Genomic DNA, 27,678 nt, shown 5'->3' with positions numbered 1-27,678 from the left:
GTCTTTTAGTTCTTTCTGTGTCACTTTTAACCCTCCTAATACCGCAGTGTTCCTTTGAACCTGCTCCGTTAGTCCTTTTTGTCCCTCCGTCAGCTGTTCCACCTCCTGCGTCAGGACCTCTATGCCCCCTTGTAACTTTACAGTCCCCTTTCTCACCTCCTTCTCCATGTGCTCCTTACAGTGCCTCACCTCCTCGCGCACTCCTCCGACCTCCTCACTCACACCTCTTCCGATCTCCTCTCCCATCACTTGCATCTCCTGCCCAGATGCCACCCTCATCTGCTCCATTTCCTCCCTGTGAGCATCCAGTTTGGTTTCTACCCCCATTCTGACCCCCTCTATCTGCTGCCCCATTTGGTTAACTTCCCTTTCCGCTTGGTCCCTCATGTCCCTCAATTTGCCTTCCATGGTGTTTTCTAACCCCTCTAACCCTTTTTGCATCCCTTCCATTTGATTCTCTTGAGCGGCCATTCTGTTTTCTACCCCCATTAACCCATTTCTCACCTCTTTTATCCCGTTGTCTAACCCCTCAAAATTATTGTCTAACTTCCCAAATTTCTTGTCTAACTCCTCAAAATTATTGTCTAACTTCCCAAATTTCTTGTCTAATCCCTTAAAATTATTGTCTAACCCCTCACCGGTACCCCTCGCTTCGTCCCTCATTACCCCCATTTGGCCCTCTAATCGCTCACTATCAGCCCTCATTTGCTCACTCTGAGCATCCATCCGATTCCCCATTTGTCCCATACTGCTTTTCAAACCTCTAATTTGGTCTCCCAATTGCTCACTATTCTTTTCCATAAGGGCCGTCATTTGCATAAAAAAAAGATTCAAATCCACCGGTGGCGCTACCACGGTCGCGGGCGTGGACGCCGTGGCCATCTGCGAGGCGCCATTTTGCGCGCCCGCTACTTCGTGCGTGACGGCGCTATTTTGCGAATCTGCTACCCTCACTGCTTCGCTCTCCTCTTGTCCCTCAATTTGGTCCTGGATCGACCCTACCTCACTCTCCTTTACCGGAACCCAGCCGTCTTGGTCTGCCATAGCGCGACTTTCAAAATTCGGGTTTTTATTTCCGTATAACAAAATCAAATTTCGCCGTTATAATTTCGTCGAGCGCAGTAAACGCGCTCCGGATCGATTCTACCTCCCTGGTTTGGGCCTAACAACGCGCGGGAAACGCGCTCCGAATCGATTCTAATTGTTACAAATTTGGGCCTAATAAATTTAGTCCCGGGTTCGAATTCCACTCCTCGACACCAATTGTTACAGACGCGGTGGTGGATGTTAGTTTACCGAGCGGTTTTGGTATGACCACGTCTGCACAAGTTACCCGATTATACTCGAACGTTGACTAGTCGCGCTATGCTAGGTCAATGAAGGAAAAGACACACGGCTGGATTAAAATGACACACCAGGGTTCAGTTCTCAAGACCTCCGGAGGAGATTATATTCGTTCGGAAGGTCAGATTACAGGGACGAGAGGTACAGCATAGAAAGACAAGCACTTAGACACACTCTTATATTAACCCCAACAGACGACAGATAAACGGGACAAGGCTGACTCACACGGGGATTGATGGCAAGGAAAAGGCGGGTAGCGATGGCTCCAGGTGCACCTGGGCTCAGGGCAGAATCGACCCGGTCCGGTCCAGAGATGCGGGAGGTTGCACAGCGCTCGAGGTGGCGTCTTGTCGTCTCAAGCTGGGGGCGCATCTGACGTCACGTCCGGTACGTGGCCGCGTATATCCGGCGGGGAGTGACACGCCCTCGGCTCGTTAGCTCCGCCTCGTGGAATCGGCACGTTGCTTCTCATTGGGTGCGTGGGGGGGTTACTGGCTCCGCCCCTGACGAGGAGCTGACAGCCAGCCCCTTTGTGGTAACGCCGTGGAGCGCATGGTCATGGCGGGTAACCGAGCCGGTGTGAGGACGCACACTCCCCGCCCCTCTGTTGTTGTAGTCGTAGTTGTAGTTGTAATTGTTGTTGTAGTTGTTGTTATTGTTGTTGTTTGGGGAAGAAGATGGGAGGAGGTATGGGAAAGGTCCTAAACTCACTACTGGTGCCATATAATCACATTCTGGTGCAACGAAGAGTCATAATTAATGGAAACGAGTCCTTAACTGACATAGACTAAGAATAACTAGCAAGATGTCCGAAAGTTGTCTACGTGTGGTGCGGTGGACCTGGGCACGACATTTAATGGGGGAATAAGGGGAAGGTCGGCTCTACTGATTGTTGTTTACATGCAATGGGACTAGGGAATGGGGGATTGGGGAAAGTTGGGGAGTATTGGAGAAAATAGGGGAATATTTACAAGCGGATATGGAGGCCAAATTCCATATTCGCAACAGTATTTTCGTTTATCATCATAGCGCGATTTTAAAATATATATCTCTGCATTTTCCTCTCCAATACCTCCTCACACTTTACACATACACCGGCCCATGTTTACACACACACACACACACACACACACACACACACACACACACACACACACACACACACACACACACACACACACACACACACACACACACACACACATATAGACCCACACACATATACACGGACACACACACGTACATCAACACACATGCACACACACACACACAGACAGACACATATGCAAATATGTATACACATATGTATCCACATATACGCACATTATACACACTAGGGCATGCCCGTACTATATCTATATCTAAAATTATATCCCCCCCCCCCTCTATTTACATGAAATGGTTTGGTCCAAAGCGAACGGCTTGCGAGTACGGTGACAATCCCCCCCCTCTATTTACATGAAATGGTTTGGTCCAAAGCGAACGGCTTGCGGAGTTTGGTAAAGAAATCGCCATAGCATGCACAAACGCGCAGGAAAGCGAAAGAATCGCAAATTAGTTTTAATTAGTTTTAAAACATCGTTTAACGCCAACATAGCGGCAACATAGTTTGCCAACGTGAAATAAATGAATACGCTCTCAAATGTGCCGTCCGAGGCAGAGTCTGTTCGCCACGTTCGGCACACGTGATAGCTCGCTGCTCTCTGATTGGTTGAATCGTTTTTTGGACATAGCTCGGTAACTACTTCTCCGATTAATATGAAACCTTGAAAAGGCACATCCTCGGGTCCCCAGCAATATACCTGGCAAGTTTAAAGTATATCGGACCCGTGGTTGTCGAGAAACAGCGGTCACAGACATACAGAGATTACTGGAATTATAGATAGATATATACACACACACACCACACACCACACACACACACACACGCACAGACACATATACACACACACACAGACATATATATATACACATACAACAACAACATGCATTTTAAGGCCATTTTCCCTGCTAGAGCGGGGGTTAGCCTACATACACACACATATATACACACACACACACATATGCACGCGCACACACACACACACACACATGCGCGTGCATACACACACACACACACACACACACACACACACACACGCACGCACACATGTCCCACATGTATATATCCCACATCCCACATGTATATACATGTTTAAAGTGTACGTGCCCTTCCCCCCTCCCCCGCCCGGCAACGCTGGGTACTTCTGCTGGTAACTAATAAAATAAAAACGAAGAAATATCTCTCGGTTTCATGAAACTCAGTGGAATTGGATGAAATTCGCTCGGTGAATTCACTCGGTGTATTCGGTTCGGCTCGGTTCACTCGGTTTAAAGAAAAAGCGATAATGTCGACATGTTGCTGTCTGTGTCATGTTGGGCGGTGTATGATACTTGTTGGCTGTTGGGCGGTGTTGGGCGGTGATATGGTGTATTTTAAAAAATATATCTCTGCATTTTCCCGCATTGCTGACACCGAGTCGTTCTTCATCGACTGTGTCATTCATTTTGGAAATGGAAGTTTCCACGCAACGCATGAATTGTCACGAGTCAAGAGGAAGTGTCTCGTCATCATCAAATGACAAATATATTACATTGTGAAAATTAAAGATTTCAAATAAACCTATTTAAAGTGTATGCGCAAATAACTAATAAATAAAGAAACGAAGAAATATCTCTCGGTAATTTCCTGAACCATATTTTACTTCCGGCTAATAATGTTGAATGAAATAAAAACGAAGAAATATATGTCGTTTTGTGACGACTGTCATCAAAAGTAAACGGTGAATTCACTCGGTTTATTCGGTTCGGCTCGGTTCACTCGGTTTAAAGAAAAAGCGATAATGTCGACATGTTGCCGTCTGTCATGTTGGGCGGTGTATGATACATGTTGGGCGGTGTATGATACATATTGGGCGGTTGTTGGCGGTTGGGCGGTGATATGGTGTATTTTTAAAAATATATCTCTGCATTTTCCCGTGTTGCTGACACCGAGTCCAAAACCATCGATAAAAATGAAATCAGATGGTGAGTTAGATTGGAGATAAAGGCATGAGAGAGACTCAATGGCCTTGAAGTTACAGGCCTTTGAGAATTCATTTCGTTCTATAAACGGCAACTTTCATTGGATTTTCTTCCCGTTTTTTTTCAACCGAGTCTAAAACTATGTTAGCGACTGTGAAAAATGAAATGATATATCGAATTTGATTTGAAATAAAACTGGGAGAGAGAGCAAGACACCACGGGCCTACAAAACAGGCCTCAAAGCTATGCGAGTTAATAAAATGGTGGATATTTGTTTATATGAAGCGAAGCCTCTCCCAGAATGGGTGGAGCTATGGGTGGAGCTACTCTGCAAACCGAGTAAGCCACACCCAGGACAGACGCCCAACAGACAGACAGACAGAATCATCTACGGCTATTATAATATAGATACTTAAATAGAGAAGAAAGTGTTTTTTAATGGGGGAAAAGAAATTTTGTCATCAAAATAGTGTCAAAGCTAATGTTTGTACATATGTATGCATGTGTGCATTTGCGTGTCTCCTCAACAACTCCAAAACCATGATGCCTGGTGGCCCCAAACTTTGCATGCATACTTCTCAAACTCCAAGAGGGTGCATGGATGAAAACTGGGTGTTTGATCATTAACAGGATGACCTTTTGATGATGATTAACAGGGTGCTCTAAACAAAAAATAGGGGCAATACCCCGGGGCACTCACCTGGTAGAATAAAGCAGTATACTACACTGGCTAAAGGTATTTCATACAAATTTCAATGGTTCTTGGAGACAGGGCAGCATGTGGAATCATACCAACGTAATCATAAGACTGTAAACAAAGAATTTTTTTTAACCGATTTTGGGGGGCAACCCCCTCACCCCCTCCCCCTTTGGGCTTCATGGTTTTAGCTGCTTATAAAACATTTGTTTATGCCATCTACCATGATGAGCCATAAGCCCCAGGAGTAATAACCCAGGAGTAAAAGACAACAATTAAAACACTGTACCTCCTTAGACAATGAGTGCATCCAGATGACGCCCACCATTGTCACGGCACAAGATAATGTTTGTCCACGTGTGGTGTGAAAACCGACATAAAATACCATGTTTTATGGGGCGAAGTGCAAACTGAATGCGTTGTTCCAGTTCATCAATAGATGATATGCGATGTTCTGGCTTATGGCTCACCCTGGTAGATGATATGAACAAATCTTGTTCAAGCAGCTAAAATCGTGTCCTGGGACTTATGACTCACTCTGTAGATTACCAAAAGGCACCACTATTATGTGTGGGCACATCGAGTATATAGAGCCTCATGACTCTGAAAAAGCCATTAAACTAAGATCCCTCCTTTATCATATTCAGCGAAGCAATGGGTCGAATTTGCTTAGATGGAACAATTTCACAGTTGCCATTGATTGACAGGTCACTACCTCCATTACATAATTTTCTTTTTATGTTGAATTGAAGATTCTTCTTCAGTGAAGTTTAAATATTTCCTCTGTTGTACTGAATTGGAACAAAAATACATCAAGAAATATGTCATGCATAGCACGATACTTGAGAAATCCATTAAATAAGTTATTGGCCGATGATGACCTCAAAAATAATTGGTGGTTGAATTCAGTGACCTGATATGCAAATCCTCTTAAAATTTCAAGTCAATCAGGGGAAAATTGAGGATTTTAGAAATTTGGCCAATGTTGACCTTTTGGCCAATATGTTGACCTCAAAAATACTGGGTGGTTGAATTCAGTGACCTGGTATGCAAATCCTCTTAAAATGTCAAGTCAATCAGATCGACGATTTTAGAAATTTGGCCTCTATTGACCTTTCCCCTATGTTGGCCTCAAAAATACTCAGTGGTTGAATTTACTGAGCAAATATGCAAATGCTCTTCAAATTTTAAGTCAATCGGATGAAAATTGAGGATTTTAGAAATCTAGCCTATGTTGACCTTTTGGCCAATGTTGACCTAAAATATAGTTGTGGGTTGCATTCAGTGACCAGATAGGCAAATCCTTTTCAAATTTCAAGTCAATTGGATGAAAATTGAGGATTTTAGACATTCGACAAAGTTGGTAACTTTTGGTCGATGTTGACCGATTGACCATTTGACCCAAAAACAATAGGCTTCTTGATTATGACCAACACTACCATTTGGTGAATTTTTGTGAAGATTGGTTGAAAATTGTGATCTGCAGGCGACTGACATACAGACAGACAGACAGTCAAACAGACAGTCAAACAGACAAACAGATGAAAAATCACTCAGAGAGTGACACTTGGCAAAAGAGAACAAAGTAGAATGGCACGCAGTAGAGTATCCTTTTGACCTCAAAAATAATTGGTGGTTGAATTCAGTGACTTGATGTGAAAATAGTCTCCAAATTTTAAGTTAATCGGATGAAAATTGACAATTTTACAAATTTGGCCTATGTTGACCTTTTGGCCGATGTTGACCTCAAAAAGAATTGTTTGTTGGATTCAGTTAACTGATATGAAAATCATATTCAAATTTCAAGTTAATCAGATGACAATTGAGGATTTTAGAGATTTTTAAAAAAGTGGTTGGCCTATGTTGACCTTGTGACCGATATTGATCTCAAAAATAGTTGGTGGTTGAATTTAATTCGCTGATAAGAAAATCCTATTCAAATTTCAAGTCAATTGGGTGAAAATTGAGGATTTTAGAAATTCGAAAGAAGTGGTTGACCTTTGGCCTATGTTGACCTTGTAACCTCTGTTGATCTCAAAAATGGTTGATGAATTCAGTTAATGGAAAATGAATTCAGTTAATTCAAGAAAAATGATAATTCAGTTAGCTGATATGAAAATCCTATTCAAATGTCAAGTCAATCCGATTAAAATTGAGGATTTTAGAAATTAGAAAAAAGTGGTTGACCTTTGGCCTATGCTGACCTTGTCACCCATGTTGATCTAAAAAAAAAAAGTTGTTGGTTGGATTCAGTTAGCTGATATGAAAATGCTATTCAAATTACAATAGTCAGGTTCACTATGTCAATAAATTATATTTCGTTCAAAATCATGGTAGATGAGCAAACCTATACATTTTTGGAAAGGTTATAGCATAAGGAAACTAAAAATCAATGTTTACATTTGGAGAGATACCTGTATGGCGGCCATTTTGGATTTTCAAAATGGCCACTGTAAAATAGATATTTTGTTCTATTTCTGCCTCTAATGACCCTAAAAACTTTTAAAAATATACTAAACCTATATTTTCAGGGACAAGGAATCCAATGAAAGTATCAAATTAGTGCTATGGGGAATGGTAAGACACGAATCAAAGGTTTTGAATTGCAAAATACTGTCTTTATATTCGCGATAAGTTGCATAATCAAATACATGTTATCATTTTGTACAGGCAGTTAATAACATCAAAATGTGTCACAATAATTCATATCACCAAACATACACAGGCAGTCAGCAAAATCATATATACACATGCAGTCAGTATAACTTCACATCTACACAGGCAGTCAATGACAAAATATACACAGGCAGTCAATGGCATCAAACATACACGATTACAGAATATGCCATTTAGAGTTCGTCATCACTGTCCTGTGTGTCGTATCCGACAATATAGTCCGCATCGTTTTCACAGTCCGTTCCACACAAGCAAAGGTCGGTCAATTTGATTGGCAAATCGAATTGGTCGAATGGTCGATCGAATCGAATTCGATGAATCGAATCGAATCGAATCGAATCGATCGAATTGGTCGATCGAAGCGATTGGTCGAATGGTCGAATTGGTCGAATGGAATTGGTCGATTGGTCGAATTGGTCGAATCGAATTGGTCGGAAATGGCAAATGTAAACATTGATTTTCAGATTTTCCATGTAATAACGTTTCCAAAAATGTATAGGTTTGCTAATCTACCATGATTTTGAACGAAAAAACATAGTGAACCTGACTACAAGTCAATCGGATGGAAATTGAGGATTTTAGAGATTTGAAAAAAGTGATTGTCCATTCATTCATTCAGGCAAGTACAAATGAGAGGACACACACACGGACACACACGGACACACACACACACACACACGGACACACACACACACCATTGAGTGATGAACATACTTGTGTAAAAAATATTTTTTTTTGCCAAACAACAACAGACAGAATAACGCACAAGACCAACCAATATACTTGAAAAATCTTCGATTTTAGCAAGTAATAAAATGGATCTTGTGCCCTCAATTCCTGCAGGTGTTCCACACATTGTTGGATGAGGGGTTCCACAACTCCTCAAAGCAATCTTAGGGGGCAACTGGCCATGTGAACTTTGGTAACAGCTGGTCTATGTTGACAGTTAATGCTGACGATTCGCCAATAAGTGATGAAACCAGTCCAGCGGCTGATGTGAGCTTGTTTCGTTTTCATACTTTTGCCACTTCAAAATGTCTGCACCTTTGAAAGAACTGGGATGATACAGCAAATGCCTTATCAAAGGAGGCTGAATAAAGCAACAAAGAAAGGCTACTCAAGATAAGAAGGGCCAAGCGTTGACAAACTCTCCAGTCCAAGTCACAGATGGGGATGATTGATGAGGTGAGAACCGATTGATTGTTTCCTCCAAATACAGGTGAGATATGTCATTGGCCTATTAATACAGTTGTGGCCAAAAATATTGGCACCCTTACACTTTCTTCAAATAACTCACATTTTTCTCAAAAATAAGTTGAAATTGACAAAGTACTTGGTCTCCACAATTATTTATTACACTGTTAATACTACAGAACCTTTGTTTTTGACTCAGAACTAAACATCTCCTTTTAAATCAGAAACTAAAAAAAAAATGGCATTGACAAATTATTGACACCCTTGACTTATAATTTGGTAGCACAGCTTTTGGACAAAATAACTGCAGTCAAGCGCTTCCTATAGCCATGAATGAGCTTCCTTCACCTCTCTACTGGCAGTTTGGCTCACTCTTCTTTTGCAAAATGCTCCAGGTCTCCCAGATTTGAAGGGTGCCTTCTCCCAACTGCTGTTTTCAGATCTCCCCACAGGTGTTCAATGGGATTTAGATCTGGACTCATTGCTGGCCACTTCAGAACAGTCTAGCATTTTGTTTTGAACCATTCTTGGGTGCTTTTTGAAGTGTGTTTGGGGTCCTGCTGCAAGACCCATGACCATCGACGGAGACACAGCTTTCTGACACTGGGTTGAACGTTGCGCTCCAAAATGCCTGGTAAACTCCTGATTTCATGATGCCATGCACACATTCAAGGCACCCTGTGCCAGAGGCAGCACAGCAACCCCAAAACATCACTGAACCTCCTCCATGTTTAACTGTAGGGAAGGTGTTCTTTTCTTTTAAGGATTCATTTTGTTTTCTATAAACATAGAGATGATGTGCTTTTATTTGATGTGCTAAAAGCTCAAATGTGGTCTCATCTGTCCAAAGGACATTCTCCCAGAAAGATTTTGGCTTGTTCAGGTGTGTTTTGGCAAACTCCAGTCAGGCTTTATTAGCAGTGGGGTCCTCCTTGGTCTCCTACCATGGAACCCCCTTTCATTGAGTTGGTGACGGATGGTGCGAGTTGAAACTGTCGTACCTTGTGTCTGAAGGTCAGCTTGAATCTGTTTGGCAGGTGATCGAGGTGCTTTCTCCACCATTCAAACAATCCTTCGCTGCAATCTTTGATCAAGTCTTCTCTTGCGGCCAAGTCCAGGGAGGTTGGATGCATTGCCATGGGCCTTAAACTTCCTGACAACATTGCATATGGTGGACACAGGAACATCAAGGTCTCTGGAGATGGACTTGTAGCCTTGAGATTATCCATGCTTGGCTACAATCTTGTGTCTGACCTCTTCAGACAATTCTCTGGTTTTCTTTCTTTTCTCCATGCTCATGGATACACACAGTGACACAAAACAGCACAATGACTCCTTCTCTCTATTCAAACTGGTTGAATTTGTGATTTGTATATTACAGGGACCTGAAACTCACCACAGGTCAGTTCAATTCCACAGTCTGAAAAGTCAGAATCACCTGAAATCTAATTATTTCTAACAACGTCTAAAAGGTGCCATTAATATTGTCTGGGGCATTTTAGGATTTCTGTGTGGAATAAGCTAATATTTTGTAATTTTTTCAGCGTTTTTTGTTTTGTTCCACTGCAAACCAAATAAATACAAATGTTGATACCAAAATATTTTTTAATTTCAACAATTTTCTGGAAGAAATGGTGCATTGTTTGAAAAAAGTGCAAGAGTGCCAATATTTTTGGCCATGACAGTGCATGTAAATTGTAACGTGCTAACGCTCCCAAATGGGTGACATGAGATTGGGCTGTAGAATAATTACCTCTTTGTAACTAGATGGTATTCATGGAATACTTACCCTGCGCAGTCAACTTGGTGTGAGCCAACTCTTCCATTTTTGAACGTTTCTCTTTTTTTTTTTGATCCAATATGGCTGCCAAACCACGTGAGCAATGACATCATAAATTTATATTCTCTAAATAATTGTCGCATAGATCATGCTCAATAATTTCAAACTGATCAGACTCAGCGTTGTCCCTGTCGAATTATGATGTCATAATTATGGCACCAATGACATCATCGTTAACAACACCTATTCCCCATATGGAATTCTTTACAATGAGCCACGTTTCGATTTTTAAAATGCTGACACGGCACGCAATTTACTTTACTGAAATGCAGACACAAATGTTATATTTTCGTCCAAAATCGTCAGAATTTCACCAAATCAGTTTTGGTCATGTGTTAATATAACTCAGCGATCGACAAATCTGGAATCAGAATTTTATTTGAGGTCAAAATGACCCCGTGAGGTCGCTCCATACTTTGCCTGTTCGTCATGTTTAGTGATAATTAATTCCATGCCCACTCTGGATGACTCTTCTTCTTCACGCAATAACTTCTAGCTTCCAGACCGCACATCCAATCATCTTTAAATTTTGCACACGTTACATTTCATTACCTCTACTATAATATAAAGTTTCACATCGATCAATGAAGCGGTTCAAGAGTTATAAATTTCTTTTTTCGTTTAATTATTTATATCTGCCAAACCACGTGACCTATCGCAAATTCCAAAAGGTGATTTTAGGAGACCGATATGCTGAAAACATCTGTGAAAATTCCCCTCGATAGAATCAAAAATGAGGGAGGAGCTAGGTTTTTAAAGTTCATGCTTAAAAACGTCATAACTCTGAAACCATGTGACGCACGACGTCATGCTCGTCGATTTTTTTTGTTCGTCATTGGTATGCGATTCTGCCTGCAAAGTTTGGCCTCGATCTGTTCAGTCGTTTAGGAGAAAATTGGATTTCAGTGGTTTTTCACTCAAAACAATATGGCGCCCGTACCACGTGATCTGTGACGTCATAATATTCACTAAAATATTCTACAGGAGGAGGCCCTCCTATGGTGAAAATTTCATGTCAATCGGACCAACGGTTGCCGAAAAAATGTATTTTAAAAAATGCAGACATGCACATACGTACGTACGACATACGGACGGACCCGAATGCTTAACCCTGCCTTTCGCTTCGCGAGCGCAGGGTAATAATAGAACATTGAGCGGAAGTGAATGCACACGTGCGAATAATTCATGACAACAGCATCGTTTTACAAATTTCGCCACTTGGCTGTTTCAGTGTGCGCAGTTGGCCCAACGAGGGAAATTTTCTTATGATGGGGGATGGAACGACAACTCAAAATACACAGCAACTCCTTTTGAAGTTCAGATTCAGATCCATTCACTCTGGCAAAAACGTAATTATTCTGCTCTCCTAATAATCGGGCTGCCTCTCCAGACACATGTCAAGCTTTCAGTCCAGTCTGGCACTCCATCACTTGCTGAGTTCCTCCACTCTCGTAGCGAATGCGTGACTCTCAACGGAATCGTTTCATCTCCTATCCCTGTCAAGGCTGGATTGCACTGAGGCAGTGTGCTGGGCCCAGTCCTATTCTTCACCAACAATCTCTCTGGCTCTCCAGAAAATCCTCTTCATCTCTTTACTGATGAATCCACCCTCTGGCATGAAATCCCTCATTCATCAGAGGCAGCAGCCTCTTCCTTCTCTTCAGATTTTGATAGAATCCCAAGATGCTCAAACACTTGGACTTGGTCTTTTCAATTCTGACAAATCTCACACTCTCACTCTCTAAAAAGGATCATCTGACAAACCCTCCCATCTCCTTTCATAACAAACCTCATGAAGATGTTCAGTCACTCAACCTTTTGGGTCTCACTATCAGCTGTGATCTTTATTGGGGAAACCATATTTCTGAATTTGCCTCCAAGGCCAGTTGGCCTTCATAGCCAGAGTGGGCATACTCCATTGTGCAAGGTCCTTCCTCGTACATTGTCCTCCATTGTGAAAGACAGCTGTTCGTCATCATCTTCGAATGTACCCCATCCAACGAGCGTACATGGCACATGGTTGGTCTTATTTCAAAGCAACTTGAGCATACATGAGCATTTAAAGGTGAACCTTTAAAGAGGCAAAAAATATACCACCCTTACTCTTCCTGATGTTTGCTCCACTCTGAGTACCTTGATCCCACACAGTACCTACATGTGAAGTACCTCTGTACTTGAGACCCTATCCACTGCCTAAATCAGTTAGCGTAACTTAAACGTTCATCACACACATACCTTCCACCCCAAGTTACTCCATTCCAAATCACTCCATTTATCCAGGTAATTGTGATTCCTTCCCTCTTTCCCCATCTTCCTCCCCCTTCCCCCTCCCGCACCCCCCTTAGCCCCCCACCATCTCCGTCACCTATTTACGTTTGATCACTGGTTTCTTACTTGTGTTTCATCCCCACTTTCCCCTTCCCCTTCTTCCTGTGTTTCATTCAACTTATGTGCAGTTTGTTCACCCCACATGTCCTCCCCTCCACTTCATTTCACTCTCATGTTAACTCTGCTGTTGTTGTTTCCCCCTTTCCATTTTATGATCTTCCGTTCCACTCTTGGTTTTCCACGAGCCTCTATCATATTAAAAAAACAAAAAACAAAAAACAAAAACTCAGCACTAAACAAACACATATCCCATCAGATGTGATGTAGAACACACAACTCACCATTCAGCTGATCGCGTTGCTCCTCTTCTGCACCAACATCCTCCATTTTTATCTGCAGAATCTCCGAAGATCCTTCCAGCTCCTCAACCTTCATTCCACACCCGAGCACAGGTGGTTGTTCCGATTCTGGCAGCACATGGCAGGAATCCTTCCCACAGCCAACTTGAGCGTACATGGTCGGTGAACCTTTAAAAAGGCAAAAAACATACCACCCTTACTCTCCTTGTTTGCTTCACCCTGAGTACCTTCATCCCACACAGTACCTACACGTGAAGTACCTCTGCACTTGAGATCTTATTCTCTGCCTAAATCAGTTAGAGTAACTTAAACTTTCATCAGACACATATGGCAAATGAGCCTGGTGTTGGCTTAGCGGTTAGGGTGCTGGCTTGGGATCCTAGGATCCTGAGTTTGAATCCCAGTGGATCGCTGAATTAATGCCAGGGGGGTTGACTCAGCCTATCATCCTTCTGAGGTCGGCAAATTCAGTACCAGCTTGCTGGGATGAATGACCCCGGCATGTACCCCCGATTTAGAATAGGAACACCGTATCCCTGCGCATAGTAAGAGGCGACCACGGGTTGGCGTCAGGAAGGGCATCCGGCCATAAAAACATTGCCTCAAACAGGGAACCATGATTGTCATGGGGCCCGCAAGGCTAACCCCCACTCCACTGGGGAAAAATGGCCTTAAAACGATCATTCATTAATTCATTCATTCATTCACACACATACGGCACATCAACAAAAATCAATTGTACATGTTGCAGGCTTTTTGACAATACTGTTAATTGTATTACATGTTGATATAAATTTTGAAACATACAAATGTTTGGATTTAACAGAAAATCTGAGCCTATTCAGCAATTTTAGAATGAAGACATTCAACGGTGAGGACTCACGCAAGCACAGGGGATGTGAACTGAGGAATATTTTTGCTCAGATGTATGCCGACTGACACCTCCTCAGTCCTCTGGAACAGGTCAGTGGGAATTCTGATCAAGTTTATCACACTGGCAAGTAGTACTGAACTCCACACTGAACACTGCCAGGTCCAACCCCCTTCTAACAGTATCTCTTATTTAGATGCACACATCATACCTTATTTAGATGCACACATCATACCTTATTTAGATCATCAATGTAGCATACCTCTTATTTAGCAATTTCCGAAATGCCTTCTCAATCTAGGGAAGTCCAGGTGTGCTAAACCCACTGCTGTGGCTTCATCTACCCAATCAGCAATTGCCTCAAAGAATTCCAACAATGCTTTTCATGATTTTCCTTTTGCAAATTCATACCAGCTGTCTTAAATTCATTTACAAAATGGTTCCTCATTTGCTCCAGTACTTTTCCCCATGGTCAATGTGGTGAAGCGCCGCAACATAGACCAACATTTTAACACACACCACAAGAGGATTGCAAGTGGGTACCCTCCAAAAAGTAATTTGAGGAAGGTAAAAAGAGAGTTGAAGTTAGGCCTGATGTCTCAACAATCTCTTTTTAAGAAATGTGTCGACGTCTAAAACAGCAACAATTGCTTCATTTAAGATCACTAGGGCGTGCCCGTACGTGGGTGCAAAAAAACATGCGTGCAAACAACAACAACAAAAAAAAACTTTGAAACCACATGGCAGTAACGACCACAGAACCCCCCCCCCCTCTATTTACATGAAATGGTTTGGTCCATTCGCAAAGCCAAAGCGAACTGCTTGCGAGTACGGTAGAACCCCCCCCCCCCCCCCCTCTATTTACATGAAATGGTTTGGTCCATTCGCAAAGCCAAAGCGAACGGCTTGCGAGTACGGTGACCATACCTTGGGAACCACTTGTCCGATTAATTTCAAACCTTGAAAAGGCACATCCTCGGGTCCCCAGCAATATACCTGGCAAGTTTCAAGTATATCGGACCCGTGGTTGTCGAGAAACAGCGGTCACAGACAAACACACACACACACACACAGACACACACACATACACACAGAGATTACTGGAATTATAGATAGACTAGGGCGCGCCCGTACGTGGGTGCAAAAAAACATGCGTGCAAACAACAACAACAAAAAAAAACTTTGAAACTACGTGGCAGTAACGACCACAGAACCCCCCCCCCCCCTCTATTTACATGAAATGGTTTGGTCCATTCGCAAAGCCAAAGCGAACGGCTTGCGAGTACGGTAGAACCCCCCCCCCCCCCCCTCTATTTACATGAAATGGTTTGGTCCATTCGCAAAGCCAAAGCGAACGGCTTGCGAGTACGGTGACCATACCTTGGGAACCACTTGTCCGATTAATTTCAAACCTTGAAAAGGCACATCCTCGGGTCCCCAGCAATATACCTGGCAAGTTTCAAGTATATCGGACCCGTGGTTGTCGAGAAACAGCGGTCACAGACAAACACACACACACACACACAGACACACACACACACACACACACACAGACACACACACATACACACAGAGATTACTGGAATTATAGATAGATGCATGTACTTGCAAAAAAGAAGAATACCTTTGAAGACGGTGAGATAATAAAGGAAGCTTTGCTCGCAGCTTCTGAAACATGATTTCGAAATTTTAAAAAAACAGTCGGAAATGATGTCTGCTGTGAAAGACGTTCAGCTATCTGGAAACTCAGTTTTGAGGACAGAAGCAATGTTGAAAGCTATCACCTACATGCCGACTGACACCCATGCTGAAGTGTCCCCAAGGTCCCATGCTTGAAGCCTCCAAATGAATAAAGCCGACTAAACTAAACTGCTCCCTCCCAATTCTGGCGCCCTGTGATGCATCGTGAGATCGCTGGGTGCCGAAGGCACCAGGGCTATGTCGCTCGCTGGAGGATATTTTATTTATTTATTTGGCATGGGGGTGGTGTACTTTGAATGTTTCTCTACTTGTTTTTATTTAATCTTCCCATCCATTCAGAAATGACTACAAATACAATTATAATGGTTCGTTTTTCTTTCTTTATCCATGGCTGCTTCTGCTTTGCATGCTTCATGTTAGCCGCAAGCATAGAACATTATCAACCCGGTGTGTACCCCAGTTTAGAATAGGTACACCGTATCCCTGCGTGTCGTAAGAGGTGGCGTCAGGAAGGGCAACTGGCCATAAAACATTGCGTCAAAAAAGAGAACCATGTATGTACTTGCAAAAAAGAAGAATACCTTTGAAGACGGTGAGATAATAAAGGAAGCTTTGCTCGCAGCTTCTGAAACATGATTTCGAAATTTTTTAAAAACAGTCGGAAATGATGTCTGCTGTGAAAGACGTTCAGCTATCTGGAAACTCAGTTTTGAGGACAGAAGCAATGTTGAAAGCTATCACCTACATGCCGACTGACACCCATGCTGAAGTGTCCCCAAGGTCCCATGCTTGAAGCCTCCAAATGAATAAAGCCGACTAAACTAAACTGCTCCCTCCCAATTCCGGCGCCCTGTGATGCATCGTGAGATCGCTGGGTGCCGAAGGCACCAGGGCTATGTCGCTCGCTGGAGGATATTTTATTTATTTATTTGGCATGGGGGTGGTGTACTTTGAATGTTTCTCTACTTGTTTTTATTTAATCTTCCCATCCATTCAGAAATGACTACAAATACAATTATAATGGTTCGTTTTTCTTTCTTTATCCATGGCTGCTTCTGCTTTGCATGCTTCATGTTAGCCGCAAGCATAGAACATTCTCAACCCGGTGTGTACCCCAGTTTAGAATAGGTACACCGTATCCCTGCGTGTCGTAAGAGGTGGCGTCAGGAAGGGCAACTGGCCATAAAACATTGCGTCAAAAAAGAGAACCATGACAATTACGACTACATATGGGCAGGGTACAGCCCGAAGTACCCCGTGGGGGACCCAACTCCCTCTCATCAAAAATCAAGATGGGGAACCCAATCGAAGCAAGGGAGGAAATCACTCCATTTATGAGGACGAAACATCTGATGGCCCACGTGGAGATCGGTTTCTGAGGTTTGGGACATGGAATGTAGGGACAATGACAGGGAGATCTGGAGAAGTGGTGGAAGTATTGGTCAGAAGAAGAGTGGACATAAGTTGTGTGCAGGAGACTAGATGGAAGGGAAGTGTTGTGAGAATGGTGAAGGGTAGGCAGGGACAGAAATACAAGTTTGTGTGGCAAGGGTGCCTGGAGGGCGTGAATGGTGTTGGTGTCCTGTTTTCTGAGGAGTTTGTAGACAGTGTGGTGAGTGTGACTAGAGTGAGTGATAGGTTGATGATGGTGAAAATGATGATTGGAAAGCTCTTGGTGAACGTCATCTCGGGGTATGCTCCGCAGGTTGGTCGGAGCGATGAAGAGAAGGACAAGTTCTGGTGTGCAATAGAGAAGCTGATGGAAAACGTGAAAGATGAGGAAGTTGTTGTGGTAGGAGGAGACCTAAATGGACATGTGGGAAGGAGTATGGACGGTTTTGAGGGAGTTCATGGGGTGTTATGGATGTGGTGTGAGGAATGGAGAAGGTGAAAGGATTTTGGAGTTTGCTGATGGAACTGGCTTGTTGATTTGTAATACTCAGTTCCTGAAAGAGGATAATAAGCTTGTTACATACACGTCAGGTGGGTCGTCGACAACCGTTGACGACCTGATGGTGCGGAGGCGAGATAGGGGGCACCTCTGGGACACAAAGGTGATCCCGGGGGAGGAGGCTGTTTCACAGCACCACTTGGTTGTCTGCAACATAAGGGTGAAAGGTGCGAGGAGAGCGAGGAGGGTGAAGTACCAACCGAGAATGAAAGTGTGGAGGTTGAAAGAGGTGACAGTAAGGGAGGCATTAAAAGAGAAGCTGAGTATGGTGGAGGATGATGTGGTTTAGCTTGAAAGTGGTTGGATGTCAATGAAAGATAGTCTGTTGGGAGCCGTTGGTGAGGTATGTGGATGGACAAAAGGACCACCGAGGTACTCGGAAATATGGTGGTGGGATGATGAAGTTGGAAAGAGAATTGACGAGAAGAGGAAGAAGTTCAAGGAGTGGCAGAAGGCGAAAAGTACGGGTGAAGAAAAAGCAGAGCATGAAAGTTAAAAGGCAGCCAAGAAGGCTTCAAAGAGGTGGCAAAGGTGCAAGAGGTATATAGGAAAATGTTTGGAGAACGCTTCGATTCGGAAGAGGGTCAGAGAGCGGTATTCAGGATTGCAAAGCAGATAGCGAAAGAGAGGTATGATGTGATGGGGGTGAGATGCTTGAAGGATGAAGTGGGACAAATCGTTGTGGACCCAGATGGAATTAAAGGAAGATTGAAAAGATATATGAAAATGCTGTTGAATACAAAGAATGAATGGGATGGCAACATAGAGAGTAACCCAGTTTTAGGACCGGCAGAGAAGATAACTGAGAAGGAAGTTGAGGAAGCGATAAAAGCAATGAAGAGTAGAAAAGCGGGAGAGCCGACAGGAGTTGTGGGAGATATGTTGAAGGCAGCGGGAAATTGGGGTGTGAAGAGAATGACAGAGATCTGTAATCTGGTGGTGAAAGAAGGCCCCATTCCAGTGGATTTGGGAACTGAGTACCCTCGTCCCTCTATACAAGGGGAAAGGTGACCCTCTGGAGTGTGGCTCGTATCGAGCGATAAAGTTATTGGAGCATGGAATGAAGGTATGGGAAAGGGTGTTGGTGAGGAGGATAAGAAAGAAAGTGAAGATCGAAGAAATGCAGTTTGGATTTATGCCAGGAAGAGGAAGGAAGGTGATGGCAAGTGGTAAAGCATGTGGTGAGGTGGAAAGAACTGGGAAGTGGCCGTGTGCTGTGTGCAGGAATGGTGTCGGAATGAACTCCATTCAATGTACAATGTGCGCTGAGTTGGTTAATCAAAAATGTAGTGGTCTAAGAGGGTCATTAACCAGTGTGGCAGCTACATTCAAATGTAAGGTGCGCACAGAGGGAGCTGCAGATCGGGGAAATGTTGAGTTGGATCTTGGAGAAGGTGTGAAACTGGAAGGTGTGAAAACATTTTGCTACCCAGCAGACATGTTGAATGGAGAAGGTGGATCAGATTCGGCAATGGTTGCTCGAGTGAGATGTGCATGGAAGAAGTTTCGGGAACTGAGTGGCGTGCTGATGAGGAGGGGAGTGTCGTTGAAGCTGAAGGGAAAGGTGTACGCTGCATGTGTGAGAAGTGTTATGATTTATGGGAGCGAGACATGGGTAATGAACGTAGAGCAGCAACGAAGGCTGGAAAGGGTGGAAATGCGAATGGTTTGGTGGATGTGCGGAGTATCGTTGAGAGAGAGGAAGACAAATGATGAATTGCGAAAGATGATGGGAATAGAGCCTGTGATGGATGCTCTGAAGATAAACAGGTTGAGATGGTTTGGTCATGTGTTGAGGAAGGATGAAAGTGACTGGTTGAGAAGAGCGATGGAAATGAATGTAGAAGGAAGTAGAGGATGGGGAAGACCGAGAAAGACTTGGCTAAAGATGGTGGAAGAAGAAATGTGGGCAAGGGGGTTAAACAAGGGGAGATGCAGAAAATAGGGCAAAATGGAGAAGATCGTCATGGGGCCCGCAAGGCTACCCCCCATGGGGCCCGCAAGGCTACTTTTCTTGACCGCTTGCAGGGAAAATGGCCTTAAAATGCCTGTTGTTGTTGTTGTTGATCAATCCCCAGATGTGTGAAAAACAATCAGGGGCCCATTTTTGTACCGATGCATCCCACACCACCCAAAGTTTGCTTTTTTAAAAAGTGAATCCAATAAATTGGAAACAAATGTCAACTTCCCAAAATTTTGCGAACACTCTCCCTGCTTACCCTTCTTTCTACCTGAACTTAGATATACCCCTGTATGGTCTACATTTTAACACAGTAACTGGTGTTGCAATTTAGAAAATTAATCAAACAGATGCCCTCTCTGACCTTAGTATCCGCAGTTAGATCATTGTTGAAAGACATTCTTTTAAACTGATGAATATTTAAATGTGCACTGCAATGATTCCACCAGCATTTGCCTCTTTTTACCTGCCATTTTTGATGACTGCAATTCTCTTCGAGTCTCATCCAGTTTTTTTCTTGACCTTTGGAGTTTTTCCTCAAATAAGCTGTTTGATGAACTGTAGGAATGGTCATCGGAATGAGCTTTCTTTGAGGGAGATGGAGAGCCTGGCCCATCAGTATCATCGATTGGCAAACGTCTCTTGCATGGAGGTTTCCTTTTCCTGATGAGAGTTTGTTTGCGAGTTGGAAATAATTGAGGGATTGCTTTGTTTAAAAGGTCATGCTTTGTCACCGTTGGGTCGACATTTCTCGGATGAATGCCTGAAAACAGAAATCAAAAAGACAATGAAACATGAGGTTGCACCCTCCACACAAATATACTTAATACCAAATATTACTGAATACATGTACAAGCAATGCTAGCTAACTCAATTATGAAAGGTTTAGGTTTCTGTGGGTCATATACACATTTTAATAATCCTTTAAATTCATCACACGAGGCCATTCCGGGGGGGGGGGGGTCGGGGGGGAGAGGGAGCGAGTGGGGGATGCATTGCAAAACATGCAAATCATATCTGCGGCTTTGTAAGGAAATTCTTGTTAAAGATGGGAAGTGTATGTTACATGTCACATATAATCAAAACCCCCAACCAACTTCAGAACCTGAGGCTCTCAGAACCTTTCCTGGTACAAATAATGTACAACTCACAGAAAACCTCCGTCTAAAGAGACTTATTGGAAAACTGTTTGTTGCTTAATTAGCCTGTATTGCCAATTTGATTGTACATACCTAAAATATTTTTAATCTGGACAAATCTCACAATCTTTTTTCACAAATACATCTGAAGTGATGAGAACAACATTTTGTTCATCCCATAAATGTGAAACGTCCATGTTGAATCGGCATCAATTGATGTTATTTTTAAAGCAACCTACTGTTTATACCTTGACAATAACGAGTACACAATTCACGAACAAAAACCTTAATAATACTTCAGTTATTCACCTGTTTAACTAGATAAGGAAAAAGCCGTCTTCAGTACCTGTGATGTAATCGTCTTTGGTGAAATGTTCACTGCAAACAACATGATTTTTTGTGGGCTGAAAGTTGGCCCGACTGAGTTTTACAAGCCATTTGGCGAGCAGTATCGGATCACGGAGAGGAAATCTGAAATGTGTAACAAAAAAGGACATGTATGACATCGGTAACTCTGGAATTGTTTACATTCAAAATAAAGGGAGGTGCACGTGTATGCCGTCATGTACTGTGCTTGTGCCAAGTTTGAACAAAATCGGACTATGCATGTCCGAGAAATGGTTGGGAACACGTTTCAGTAACAAAATGGCCATCAGTCGGCCATCTTGGATCTGATCTCGAAAAAACATGATGCGCTTATGTAAGCCATCATTTATTATCTGTAGGCCAAGTTTGAACAAATCGGTGAATGCATGTCCGATAAATGGTTGAGACGTCCACTTCTCCCTACCTTACAATGGCTGCGGATGGACATGGCTGTGGATGGACTCCCAATCCATTGGTGGTTGTGGCAGAGGTTAATGCACTTTTAACATGGGTAAATTTGTCCTCCTTCCCTTCTCCCCCACCACTCCCCCCCAAATGAGGGGGCCTGTCAAAGCTCCCCCAAATATATATGTACAATACATCTCCCACCCTCACCCCACCCCCCTCCTCACCACTGCTCTCTACCTTCCCTATTACCACCTCCCCAATACCCTTTCCCCTTACCGTACTCCCACACTCTCCCCTTCTCCCTACCTTACACCTACTCTTTCCCCTTCCCCCTACCTTACTCCTCAAATTTCCCCTTCCCCTACCTTACTTCTACCGTTTCCTCTTCCCCATACACTACACATAACCTTTCCCCTCCCTCAATCGTACTCCTACCCTTCCCCCCCCCCCCCTCCTCTGCCCTACACCTACCCTTTCCCCCTCCTCCTACCCTTTCCCCCTCCTCCTACCGTACTCCTACCCTTTCCCCCTACTCCTCCCCTGCTTCTACCCTTTCCCTTCCCCCATCCTCCTTTACCAACCCCTCTTCCCTCCACTCTATCCCTCCACCTTCCCCCACCCCTCCCTCTCCAGGGCAACAACGAGTACTTGTGCTAGTTATGAATATATTTAGTACCAAAAACCTTCTCAGTTCTCACAGACAGAATCACAAACACTGCGTTGAACACGGTACAATAAATGTGTCTCCAGCACACCGACACTAACTCACATCCGTGTTACGTTAAAAATGCCTAAAACGAGTCTGAGCTTTCACTCGTTAAATTAAACTCGTTTTTATTTCTACGATTATTCATTTTAATGTTGAACTGAAACATGATTTATCCAAGTCGTTCATTATTTGGATTAAACAATGTTGTCAGTCAGTCGACGACTACGGTTAACTTTACCGTGGTTATGGCCTAGTATTTAGTCATGAAGTACAACTAACTCTTCGTTGTCGTTTGACGTTCTGTGCTCCACAAATACTACACTACTCACTTATGAAAAGAAATTCCACCGTTCCTCCTCCTTCGGTTGACACAACCATAGCAAGCGCAGCTTTCCGGCATCTTTCAACCACTTCAGACGAAATTTTGCCCGGAACGATTATGGCGGCCGAGCTTTCTAATTTAGCCATTATTTAATTTTACCACGCGCTCTAGTGGATGAAATGTAACTCTGTGGTTGAAATGTCTAATGGGGCCTCGAAGTCTGAATGACTAAAGCCACCACTGGTCACATGGTGGTCAGAAAACATGGACATCACGGACCAAGTCACGCACTTACCATTGCGATCGCTGATATGTGGTTAAGAAACGTGTTATAATCTAACACTAGGTTTGGTGTTACTCATGAAGATGTTTGAAACCTGAAATCTCCACAACTCTTCCCCAACTCACAACTCACTTTGTAAAATGTTTCTTTCGCTGCGCCTGCGCGTTTCCAAATAATCGGATGTACGACTCTTCTTCTTCTCTATTAGTATTACAGTATATCGTTACGTCTGTCGGTCGTTCTTTCACCGCCACCAACGTGTATTTACCAGAGCATTCCTTCTGGCGACTCATCTTGTTAAAATGTATTCCACACAAAAATATCCAACGCTGAAAAAAAAAATAGGAAAAAGAAGGTTCGACAAGCCAAGCTAGAAGATACACCTCTGTTGGTATTTTCAGAGTTCGACGTCACTGAAAGGTTGTTGTTGTTTATTTGTGGAATGGAATTTAAAAATAGGGCGAATCTTCGGGATCCCTCATGTAGCGGGAAATTTTAAAATAGGTGAAATATTCGGGATCCCTCATACAGCAGGCAATTTAAAATAGGTCAGATCTTGTGGATCCCCCCCCTCACGTAATGGCGAAATTAAAAATAGGTCAAATATTCGGGATCCACACATCGCGGGAAATTAAAAAATAGGCCAAATATTCGGGGTCCGTCATGCAGCAGGAAATTAAAAAATAGGTCAAATATTCGGGATCCATTTAGCGGGAAATTAAAAAAATAGGTCAAATGCTTGGATCCTTCATAGCAGGCAATTTAAAAATAGGTCAAATATTTGGGATCCTCACATTGTGGTAAAAAATAGGTCAAATATTCGGGATCCCTCATATAGCAGGCAATTTAAAACAGGTCAGATCTTGTGGTCCTCCCCCCCCCCCCCTCACATCGTGGATTAAAAATAGGTCAAATATTCGGGATCCCTCATGTAGCAGGAAATTAAAAAATAGGTCAAATGCTTGGATCCTTCATAGCAGGCAATTTAAAAATAGGTCATATATTTGGGATCCTCACATTGTGGGGAATTTAAAAATAGGTCAAATATTCGGGATCCTCACATTGTGGGGAAATTAAAAAATAGGTCAAATCTAGTGGATCCCCCCCCCCCCCTCACGTCGTGGCCAAATAAAAAATAGGTCAAATATTCGGGATCCTTCCATAGCAGGAAATTTAAAAATAGGCCAAATATTCGGGATCCCTCATGCAGCGGGAAATTTAAAAATAGGTCAAATATTTGGGATCCCTCATGTAGCGGGAAATTAAAAAATCGTTCAAATGCTTCGATCCCTCATCGCAGGCAATTTAAAAAATAGGTCAAATATTCGGGATCCCTCATAGCAGGCAATTTAAAACAGGTCAGATCTTGTGGATCCCCCCCTCACGTCGTGGCCAAATTAAAAATAGGTCAAATATTCGGGATCCTTCCATGGCAGGAAATTTAAAAATAGGCCAAATATTCGGGATCCTCATGCAGCGGGAAATTTAAAAATAGGTCAAATATTTGGGATCCCTCATGAAGCGCAAAATTTAAAAATCGGTCAAATGCTTCAATCCCTTATAGCAGGCAATTTAAAAATAGGTCAAATATTCGGGATCCCTCAAGTAGCGGGAAATTTAAAAATAGGTCAAATATTCGGGATCCCTCATGTAGCGGGAAATTAAAAAAATTGGTCAAATGCTTGGATCCTTCATAGCAGGCAATTAAAAAATAGGTCAAATATTTGGGATCCTCACATTGTGGGGAATTTAAAAATAGGTCAAATATTCGGGATCCCTCATATAGCAGGCAATTTAAAACAGGTCAGATCTTGTGCCCCCCCCCCCCCCCGCTCACGCCATGGCCAAATTAAAAATAGGTCAAATATTCGGGATCCTCACATAGTGGGAAATTAAAAAATAGGCCAAATATTCGGGGTCCGTCATGTAGCAGGAAATTTAAAAACAGGTCAAATATTCGGGATCCATTTAGCGGGAACTTAAAAAAATAGGTCAAATGCTTGGATCCTTCATAGCAGGCAATTTAAAAATAGGTCAAATATTTTGGATCCTCACATTGTGGGGAATTTAAAAATAGGTCAAATATTCGGGATCCTCACATTGTGGGGAATTAAAAAATAGGTCAAATATTCTGGATCCCTCATATAGCAGGCAATTTAAAACAGGTCAGATCTTGTGGACCCCCCCCCCCCCCCCTCACGTCGTGGCCAAATTAAAAATAGGTCAAATGTTCGGGATCCTTACATAACAGGAAATTTAAAAATAGGCCAAACATTCGGGATCCCTCATGTAGCAGGAAATTAAAAAATAGGTCAAATGCTTGGATCCTTCATAGCAGGCAATTTAAAAATAGGTCATATATTTGGGATCCTCACATTGTGGGGAATTTAAAAATAGGTCAAATATTCGGGATCCCTCATATAGCAGGCAATTTAAAACAGGTCAGATCTTGTGGATCCCCCCCTCATGTCATGGCCAAATTAAAAATAGGTCAAATATTCGGGATCCTTCCATAGCAGGAAATTTAAAAATAGGCCAAATATTCAGGATCCCTCATGCAGCGGGAAATTTAAAAATCGGTCAAATGCTTCGATCCCTCATAGCAGGCAATTTAAAAATAGGTCAAATATTCGGGATCCCTCATATAGCAGGCAATTTAAAACAGGTCAGATATTGTGGATCCCCCCCTCACGTCGTGGCCAAATTAAAAATAGGTCAAATATTCGGGATCCTTCCACAGCAGAAAATTTAAAAATAGGCCAAATATTTGGGATCCCTCATGCAGCGGGAAATTTAAAAATAGGTCAAATATTTGGGATCCCTCATGTAGCGGGAAATTAAAAAATCGGTCAAATGCTTCGATCCCTCATAGCAGGCAATTTAAAAATAGGTCAAATATTCGGGATCCCTCAAGTAGCGGGAAATTTAAAAATAGGTCAAATATTCGGGATCCCTCATGTAGCGGGAAATTAAAAAAATAGGTCAAATGCTTGGATCCTTCATAGCAGGCAATTTAAAAATAGGTCAAATATTTGGGATCCTCACATTGTGGGGAATTTAAAAATAGGTCAAATATTCGGGATCCCTCATATAGCAGGCAATTTAAAACAGGTCAGATCTTGTGGACCCCCCCCCCCCCTCACGTCATGGCCAAATTAAAAATAGGTCAAATATTCGGGATCCTCAGATAGTGGGAAATTAAAAAATAGGCCAAATATTCAGGGTCCCTCATGTAGCAGGAAATTTAAAAATAGGTCAAATATTCGGGATCCATGTAGCGGGAAATAAAAAAATAGGTCAAATGCTTGGATCCTTCATAGCAGGCAATTTAAAAATAGGTCAAATATTTGGGATCCTCACATTGTGGGGAATTTAAAAATAGGGCAAATATTCGGGATCCCTCATATAGCAGGCAATTTAAAACAGGTCAGATCTTGTGGACCCCCCCCCCCCCTCACGTCATGGCCAAATTAAAAATAGGTCAAATATTCGGGATCCTTCCATAGCAGGAAATTTTAAAATAGGCCAAATATTCGGGATCCCTCATGCAGCGGGAAATTTAAAAATAGCTCAAATATTTGGGATCCCTCATGTAGCGGGAAATTTAAAAAATCGGTCAAATGCTTCGATCCCTCATAGCAGGCAATTTAAAAATATGTAAAATATTCGGGATCCCTCATATAGCGGGCAATTTAAAACAGGTCAGATCTTGTGGATCCCCCCCCTCACGTCATGGCCAAATTAAAAATAGGTCAAATATTCGGGATCCTTCCATAGCAGGAAATTTAAAAATAGGCCAAATATTCGGGATCCCTCATGCAGCGGGAAATTTAAAAATAGGTCAAATATTTGGGATCCCTCATGTAGCGGGAAATTTAAAAATCGGTCAAATGCTTCGATCCCTCATAGCAGGCAATTTAAAAATATGTAAAATATTCGGGATCCCTCATATAGCGGGCAATTTAAAACAGGTCAGATCTTGTGGATCCCCCCCTCACGTCATGGCCAAATTAAAAATAGGTCAAATATTCGGGATCCTTCCATAGCAGGAAATTTAAAAATAGGCCAAATATTCGGGATCCCTCATGCAGCGGGAAATTTAAAAATAGGTCAAATATTTGGGATCCCTCATGTAGCGGGAAATTTAAAAATCGGTCAAATGCTTCGATCCCTCATAGTAGGCAAATTAAAAATAGGTCAAATATTCGGCATCCCTCAAGTAGTGGGAAATTTAAAAATAGGTCAAATATTCGGGATCCCTCACGTAGCAGGAAATTTAAAAATCGGTCAAATGCTTCGATCCCTCATAGTAGGCAATTTAAAAATAGGTCAAATATTCGGGATCCCTCAAGTAGCGGGAAATTTAAAAATAGGTCAAATGCTTGGATCCCTCATAGCAGGCAATTTAAAAATAGGTCAAATATTCGGGATCCCTCATATAGCGGGCAATTTAAAAGTAGGTCAAAT

General features: G+C 42.6%; 1 protein-coding gene across 4 annotated transcripts in view; it reads right to left on the bottom strand.

Annotated features, from left to right (window-relative positions):
- The window catches only part of LOC137427336 (uncharacterized), a 111,995-nt gene extending 88,570 nt beyond the window's left edge, over positions 1–23,425 (bottom strand). Inside the window, exons 1-5 of one of the 4 annotated variants that reach the window (XM_078777125.1) lie at positions 23,344–23,425; positions 21,470–21,594; positions 20,451–20,747; positions 18,050–18,171; positions 13,484–13,669 (exon numbers count right to left, since the gene is read on the bottom strand). In XM_078777125.1, coding sequence (XP_078633251.1) covers positions 13,484–13,658 — 175 coding nt within the window. In that variant the 5' untranslated portion in view covers positions 13,659–13,669; positions 18,050–18,171; positions 20,451–20,747; positions 21,470–21,594; positions 23,344–23,425. Of the gene's footprint in view, positions 1–13,483; positions 13,670–18,049; positions 18,172–20,450; positions 20,748–21,469; positions 21,595–22,935; positions 23,080–23,223 lie in introns of those variants that run through there. The other 3 variants (XM_068116771.2, XM_078777124.1, XM_078777126.1) reach the window with 3 other exon arrangements.
- Positions 23,426–27,678: the final 4,253 nt, after the last annotated feature.

This window comes from Myxine glutinosa, chromosome 5 (assembly GCF_964187855.1).
Source record: "Myxine glutinosa chromosome 5, kmMyxGlut1.1, whole genome shotgun sequence".
Classification (NCBI taxonomy): Eukaryota; Metazoa; Chordata; class Myxini; order Myxiniformes; family Myxinidae; genus Myxine; species Myxine glutinosa.
The sequence above is the reverse complement of the archived record's forward strand: the minus strand, read 5'-3'. Positions and strand labels throughout refer to the sequence as shown.